We start from the raw sequence: 8,379 nt of genomic DNA on the forward strand, positions 1-8,379 counted from the left end.
AGTTTCTTGTGGAATTTTAAATCCACAACTGTGTACAGAAAAATCCCAAAATAAAACTCTGAAAATCTATTTCACTTTCAGGAACCTTTATGATCACAGATTGCATCTTGGCTCCAATTGGGTACAAAGACAGTCTTCCGTACAGCTGGTGGAAGTGGAAATGAAAATAGAGCAAAGTCATCTTCCACTGACACCAGCATGTCATAATAGTAAATGTCACGATATTACTTACAAAGATAGTTTTTGCTTATGATGGCTAGGTTTTAATAATTTTTGGAGCCTTACTTAAACCCTGATGAAATTTTTAAAAATCAAGTTAATGGCTAACACCTTCAAATTTATTATAACTTAATATTACAAATTTGATTTGAGCAGGTTCCACAGTGTCCCTAAACTTGTGAAAGTAGCTTATTAGTGTAGTACCCTGCTCTTTCCTTAGAGATGTACAGAGGTATGTTACCTGTTGGCAAATGTTTTCCTTCACAATGAAAACAGTATGGGACAGAGGATTTTTTTTTAATTGTCTGGAACTAAGGTATTTCTTTAATTGAATACAAAAATACTGTGCATGTAAAAATAATAAGAAAGTTTATTGTACAGTATTGTATACTCTTCTACCCACAGCTCTTTATTCTTCCTTCACGGTGAACTGCACTCTGTGGCTCACATGCCTTCATAACTTCGCACACAGCATTTCCAGCATCATATCATCCATACTGACTGTGCCAATGATGGGCCTGAAGAACAGTTCAGCAATGACATCGGCATTGATGAACCTCAGCAGGAAAAGGGCGCTATTCAGTTCAGCGAATCTGGCCTGGTACCCTCTGTGCGTCATCCTGATGTGTTCACTGAGTATCTGCTGAGTTCCCCACTGAAGTCCCTGAATGTACTTCACGCATTGCAGGCCTGGCAGATCTGGAGGGAGAAAAATCTCTTTGTTATAAACAGCTCACCACAGAGTTCTTTGCTATCTTTTAAAATATATCCATTTCTGTCTCTTCACAATTAAACAAGAGCGCAAGCTTCCAGGTTAAAAGGGCTTTTCTAGAGCAAGGATAAAATACCAAACGAGTTCTAAGTTTTCAGAAGCAACACATCTAAGAATAAAACATCGTGTAATTATTTTAGTTAATATTCACTATGTTTATATACACATTTAAAAACACTGGCCATGAATCAACAAATGTACACTTAATTTGACAATATGATATGGTTTAATGAATCATCACTCCAATTCACTTTCTATGCAAATATGAAGAAATTAATACTATTCCAAGAAGTGAGCACTTTACCTTTTACCTATGGAAAACAGGGCTATTGGAAACAAGTTTTGCCAGATGACAAATACTTTACCATTCTTCCTCAAATTTCCCATCGTTACACAGATTGTCCAGCCAATGGTGGTAAACTTCACAGCCACAAAACCATGACATACAGGTTTCACTTTACTTATTTGCCTGCAGGTCAATATTAGTCTAGAGGCCCATAATAATTTGAAAGCTATTGCTGGCCACTTAGCTCATTGTCCCATGATTTCTATATTGGGGAAGGCTAAAAAGGGGAGGGGGAAGAGGAGGGAGAGAGAGAAAGAGAGAGAGAGAATGCACATGCACAATTTTAATGAGTGCCTCAAAAGGCTCTTTTAAAATATATCAAAGTAAGAAGTTTTTGAAAGCATTCTCTCATAGCCATAAAAGGTTAAAAGGTAAACATGAAAGCATCATAGATTGCAACATGGCTCAAAAGTAACTTTTCTAATAGAAAATGGAAGACCTTTTGCAGTACAGCGTGATACCTAAGTAAAAGTGAATGAAATAATACAGGAAAGGTTAAGTTCATGTAAGTTTTGTGAAGAAATTGGTAAGAGGAAGCTGCTATTACAAGTGCTTGGGTCTTCTGTGATAGTAATATTATTTGCTAAGTTCTTTAATTTGTATTCAAGTAATTAGCAGTTCAACATTTGGTTTAAAGGATGTTAATGATGCGATGTAGTCATTTCTTTCCCTTTGTCTACAAAATTCAACAGATAAAATATTTTAAAAGCACCATGCTGATCATCACAGAGAAGCAGAACCAGTGTTCTTTAAAAAAAATAGTGGCAATAGGCATGAGTCACTCCTTATAGGCAAATATCAAATCTGATAAATAAAATCACACAATAAAGCAACATGCCTAATCCATATTCCAATTCTGAATACCCCAGTCCACACATTAACATCCCTTATCACCTACAGTCAATATCCAGGCTTGAGACCCAATTTTGTTGTGTTTGAATTCCACTGATGAAAGTAGGAAGAGGCTTGTGTGAAACTCCAGCAGAAATATAAAGCTTCTACAGGTCCCATGGCTTGTGAACTCCATGTTACTTTCCTCTGTTTTCACACCATTCCCTCCCCCAAAAGTGGCTTTTTCCCAAAAAAGGGACTTGCCTTCAAAATAAAGTCAGGAAAGAAAAAAGGCAAATGGACTCCACAGTTTTATATTTCTCCTTATCTTTATGTTTAAACCCATGTGTATACACACACACACACACACACACACACATACATATCTATATGTATACAAAAGGATAAACAGCAAAGAAAGGACACACACTTAACAGGTATTACCTTTCTCTCAAACTTAGGTGCATTTGCATTTGTGTTTTGAGCACATTCAGCCAGTTAAACTCACACTGAGAGAAGATTAGGAAAGGAAGAATAAGAATAAGGGGTGTCTGTGTGACAAAAGTATGCAAAATAGGAGCAAGGAAAAGAGAAAAACTATTGGAATGTAAACTTCTGGAAGCTGAGCCCTTCTCACTCTTAGACCCCAACAGAACAATCATAGTAGACAGTTAATAACACTGGCTCAAGGATTGAGAACATTGTTTTCCAAATGATCTTAAGAATTACTTGGGACACTATGAAGGCAGATTTGAAGACTTTGGGCCAGAGCTATACTGAATCAGATATCTCTAGGGGAGGAGCCTGGGAAGACTTTTATTCCCCACACTCCCCACCACACACACAAGTGCTGCTTATGCACAAGTAAGTTTGGAAAATCATGGTATAAACAAAAGCGTAACCTACAATAGTCACTGGGATGAACTGAGGTCTCTAGGTCATGAAATGTGAGGTCCGATTGAATTATTATCCCATCAAATACTGATCTATGTACCCCTAAAAATGCTAGTCAGGGGGCAGGGACATAACCATAGACTCCTCACACCAGGGAAAAATGATGTAAAAAGAGCATTATAAAAACTATCCCAACTCAAGTTGCCTGGGAACGAACTTCCCATTAGTGACCATTTTGGAAGGACGCTGGTTGAAAATGATTCTAGTAGTAGGATATACCAGAGACAAGGTACGGGGCTGTCCAGGATGATATTCTCCTGTGATTTGGTTGCACTCTGTGGGGCAGTGTATCCAGCATCCAACAGACAACCTGAAACATCACATTGGCCCAGAAGACAAGGTTCCCACGTGTCACAACATACCAGCCATTTATTTTGGAGTGAGGTCACTTGGGAGGCGTCTACCTATTCTGCAAAATGGGGTGGGGAAAGTTCTAAAATACAGTGCGCCTGCTCTCAGTACCAACTGTCTTTTTTCCTGCCTTTTTGCCAACCTGATTATTCAGAGACATGGAAGATGAGATAGCCCCATGCTTAGGATCATATAAATGACCATTCACAGGTAGACTTGTGAAACACTAAGTTCAGTGTCCTGCCTGAGAGTGTTCCCAGGGAATGGTCTCTCTATGGAGTCTTAACAAATGTTTCCTTTCTTGCCAGCCTTAATAGATTTCCTCCAACAGTAAAGGTTCTAGTAAATTTCACAACGAGGTTTCAAAACAAAATGTTGCACAATTTGCAGTGAACAAAAACTTTTAAAAAAAAAAAACAAACCAAAAAGCTATGCCACTGGATTTAAAAGAAAACTAAAGAAGGAATAGCCATGTCCCATGAAGGCACAAACTTTTCTGTAGTGGCAGAAATGTGTAGAGAGCCAAGTACAAACCTCAACAAACAACCCCTTCCTCCCTGGCAGCAGCCCACCCAGAAGTGGTTCCTGAAGCCTCCCACCCCAACTCTGCTGAGTTAGTCGCGATTCTTCACCTGTTCCCCGACACTCTCCTGACCACTGAAAACTTAGTGCCTGCGCCCCGGAGTACGCACCGCTCAACGCTTTTCTGAGCTGGGAAAAGCCTGCGCCCAAGGCTAGTGCCCTTACCCGGGTTAAAGAGCACGGTCCCCTTGAGGTAGGCGTACTCCTTGGTACTGATGTTCAGACTCCAGCACTTGGCAAGGAAGCTCTTGATGGCTTGGACCTCGGCGGCAGAGGGCAACTGCCTGGTCTCCGGCGGGGATGCCAAATGTGGCTGCACTGTGGCCAGGGACGATGGCTCGTCGCTCGCCGTCTCCCGCCGCCTGGTGGTGAGGATCCTCTGCAGCATGCTGGGCTCCGTGGTCTCCACGGTCTCGAAGTGCAAGCGGTCCTGGGCCAGCTCGAGCATGAGTAGAGGCGCCCAGCAGCTGCGCACCAGCACCAGCTGCTGGTCCAAGGGCAGCACTTGGAAGCAGGGCAAGTACTTGACGAAGCGCAGCGTCTTCAACAGGCCGGCTGAGGCTGCCTCGCAGACCACCTGTGGACTCTTGAGAGCCACTGGTCGCTGGGCACCACACGAGGTGTCCCACCAGAGGGCCCCCGGCTGCGCTTCTGGAGCCGCGTGCGTTTGATTTGCTCTGGTGGGCATGCTGTAGAGGATGCTGCCCTGCCGCGGGTGGTCTTCACCGCAAAAGCGGCAGCGGTACAGGAACGCCATGGCCCGCCCGCCCGGTAGCCCCTCTCTACCACGCAGCCTCTGCGCGCAGTAGGAGCGTTCCCACCACGCGCCCGCCGGCCGTGCCTCGGGCGCTTGTGGAGCCACGTGCGCTTGCTTTGCGCTCGTGAGCAAGCTGTAGAGGATGCTGCCCTGCCGTGGGTGGTCTTCACCACAAAAGCAGCAGCGGTACGTGAGCGCCACGGCACGCCCGCCCGGTAGCCCCTCTCTGCCCACCACGGGCTCAGCGCCGCACGAGCAGCCCCAGCACGGAGGCCCCGGCCGCGCCTCCGGAGCCGTGTACATTTGCTTTGCGCTCGTGAGCATGTTGTAGAGGATGCTGCCCTGCCGCGGGTGGTCTTCACCGCAAAAGCAACAGCGGTACAGGAGCGTCATAGCCCTCCCGCTAAACAGCCCCTCTCTGCCCACCGCGGGCTCTGCGCCGCAGGAGCAGCCCCAGCACGGAGCGCCCGGCCGCGCTTTGGGCGCCTCAGGAGCCGCGCGCGTTTGCTTCGCGCTCATAAGCATGTTATAGAGGATGCTGCCCTGCCACTGGTGGTCCTCGCCTGCCATGGCCCACGGCGCCCGCAGCCCCGCTCTGCCCAGTGGCCGCCGCCTGGGACCTATTTATACCTAGCGCGCACGCAGGCGCATCGGCCGCCTCCGCCTGGGCAAGGGCGCGGAGGGGGGCGCGGCGCTGCGCTCCAGTGTGTTCGCCCGTGACCTGGGTGGTTCAGTGGGGCAGATGCTTCTTAAAACCTGGAAATGGGAGAGGAACGTCAGCATGGGAGCTCCTGGACACTTCCCTCCTTCCTCTCATTACCCTTTCCTCTGTCTCTGGAAGACACGGGAGCAGAGTACTTGGACCAGGGTTGAGAAACTGTTTCTCCTCTTTCCGATGAACTCTAATTCATTCTCTTTACTGGGAGGGCAGGAGTGCCTAAAAGGGGCAAAATCTATTTGTATGCTATCTTTATAAACTTTCATTAAATGATAATTTATAATTCACACTTTACGTGACTTATATTTTGTATATGGATGGGGAGGTCTCATTTTCAAGACCTTGAAAATTATGAACCATAGACCAGCAGTACCGGAATCGTATGGGAACTGGGTGGAAATGTGCAATCTCAGTCCCCATCCAGACCTTCTAACTCTGAATCTGCATTTTAACAAGTCTCCAGGGGGTTTGCATGCAACTTAATGTTTGGACAGCACTGGTCTGAGTATGCTGTCACATGCATTCAGTTTAATTCCAGTATAAATCCAGCATAAATTCCAGTGTAAACAAATTTCCGTATAAATCAACATTTATAAGCACCCACTGTGTCCTCGATGCTGTGTTAGAGAGCTGGGGGTGGGGGTGCGACCAGGATGTAAAAGTGGCTAAAACGTGGGAATATAGAAATCACGAGGGACTAACAGACTGTTACAGTGAGAACTTTGGATCCTTGTAGAGGTATTACATTGGTAAGTTTGTAATTAGCATTTCTTCTCCCACACTTCTTCCTAAGCCAATAATGAAAAATGCAAGCGTCAGAAAGCTTGGATCCTTGGGTCTTCACTTGCCACACAGTCTCCTCCCTCAAGTTCCACACAGGCACTGAGATTAGCGGATCTCCCCACACCACCACTTGCCCTTTGTATAACTAGCTGGTTGTTTCACCAACCAGCCCAGTGACGTCAAAATCACAACTCTTTGGTCCTCAAATTTCTCATCTCTACAATGAGAGGTTTATGTTAGTGATTTGTTGGGTCCAGGACTAAAGATGTGGAGCAGAGAAGGGTATTGATATATCCCCCTTTCTTTTTTTTTTTTTTTTTGTTCTTTCTTCTTATTTTATTTTTTTTACATTCTCTGGGACCTGGAATTCTGAGCATAAGAGGAAAACCTAGGCAACCCCCACTTTGCTTTTCAACCTGAAATTTTATTCTGCTTGTAGACCTTGTAGCACAGTGGTTAAATCTCTGGCACTGACACCAGATTGCCTCAATTTTAATCCTGGCCCTGCCGCTTTGTAGCTTCATAACCTTGGACAATGTATTAGTTTCCTATTCCTGCTGCAAAAAAATATTACAAATGTAGTGGCTTAAGGCAGTACAAACACCGCAAATGTATTATGTTATAGTTTTGGAGGCCAAAAGTCTGAAATCATTTCATTGTGCTAAAATCAAGGTGTCATTCCTTCTGGAAGCTCTAGGGGAAAATCTATTCCCTTACCTTTTCTAGCTTCTAGAAGCTGCCTATATTTCTTGGCTTCTGGCCACATCACTCTGACCTCTGCTTTCATCTCCTTCTCTCTTTTAAAGATCTTTTTGATTATATTTGGCCTACGCAGATAATCCAGGATAACATCCCCGTATCAAAATTCTTAACTTCATCACGTCTTCAAAGGCCCTGTTATCCTGTAAGATAACTGCACAGGTTCTGAGGATCAGGATTTGGACATCTTTTTTTGAGGGGAAGGGGCATTATTTAGCCTATCACAGGAAAGTTACTTAAGCTGTCTGTACCTCAGTTTCTTCATAAGTAAAATATGTACAATAGTCTCTGTGAGGTAATCTTCATACATGAGTTAATTTGTATAAAGTGTTTAGAAGAATGTTTGGTACATGATAACCATTGGATGGATCAACCACTATTTTCCTTTTTTTTTTTAGGATAATGTGGGATAATTTCAGGGTTAGGAGGAGATACTGTACTAGCACCACCATAATTCTATCTCTTCTAGGCCAGCTCACCTAACCCACCACCCAGAAACTTTTATCTTACTTTTTCTGCATGTCCACATTTCTTGACCCAGACTGGATGGGTCACTCGGTCCACACAATATTATATACTGACAATGTTATCTCATTGTCCATTTCATTATTTGCCATTCCCAATATTAAAGCTGCTATTTTGGGTACTGTTATAGCTGCTTCAGTAATCTTCCTGCTTAATGAACCCACCAACCAGCCTTGCTGAAAAGCCTAACCTGCCTCAATCTGCACCTTCAACTGCCAGAGCTAGTCACAATTTTATTTTCTTTCCAACACTTTATATGATTTATTTAGTTAGTTATTTGACGCTTGTTGATTGTCTCCCCCCACATACTAGTATAAAAGTCCCTTGAGGGCAAGGAATCCGTCACTATGTATCCCAGCAATTAGAACAATGTCTGACACATAGTAGGTGCTCAAAAAATATATATGTTGGCCAACTATCCCTTTAGAGAGAAAGGTGAAGGCTATAGCTCCTACTCTTAACACAGAGACTAAGCGTTCCCACACAGCTATTAATATCACTGCACTGACCCTGGAGGGAAGAGAAGTTAGCAGGCCTTGTGAGACCAAGACTTTTCTGAAGGCCTGTTTTGATACTTACAGTGCTACAAATACTGTGGCAAAGTAACAAGAGAACTGGATTATAGTCAAAAGACCTGGCCTTGAATTTGGGCTCTACTCTAAAGATACAGCATTGAACAAGTAATTTAACTTCAGCCTTCTCATTTGTGAAATAGGGATAAAATTCAGTAAACCAATATTAGTATGTACACTCTGTCCTAAGTCTTTAAAAGGGTTATTTTA

At 43.9% G+C, this 8,379-nt stretch overlaps 1 protein-coding gene across 1 annotated transcript; it reads right to left on the reverse strand.

Moving 5' to 3' along the window:
* Positions 1-571: 571 nt before the first annotated feature.
* On the reverse strand, positions 572-5,391 carry NR0B1 (nuclear receptor subfamily 0, group B, member 1). The gene is made up of 2 exons (XM_012638722.1): positions 4,221-5,391; positions 572-918 (listed from the first exon to the last, which is right to left on the reverse strand). Exons 1-2 carry the CDS (start codon positions 5,380-5,382, stop codon positions 674-676), a joined length of 1,407 nt encoding a protein of 468 aa, XP_012494176.1. The 5' UTR covers positions 5,383-5,391; the 3' UTR covers positions 572-673.
* Between the last annotated feature and the right edge of the window lie 2,988 nt (positions 5,392-8,379).

This window comes from Propithecus coquereli, unplaced genomic scaffold, assembly GCF_000956105.1.
Source record: "Propithecus coquereli isolate 6110/MARCELLA unplaced genomic scaffold, Pcoq_1.0 Scaffold132, whole genome shotgun sequence".
Classification (NCBI taxonomy): Eukaryota; Metazoa; Chordata; class Mammalia; order Primates; family Indriidae; genus Propithecus; species Propithecus coquereli.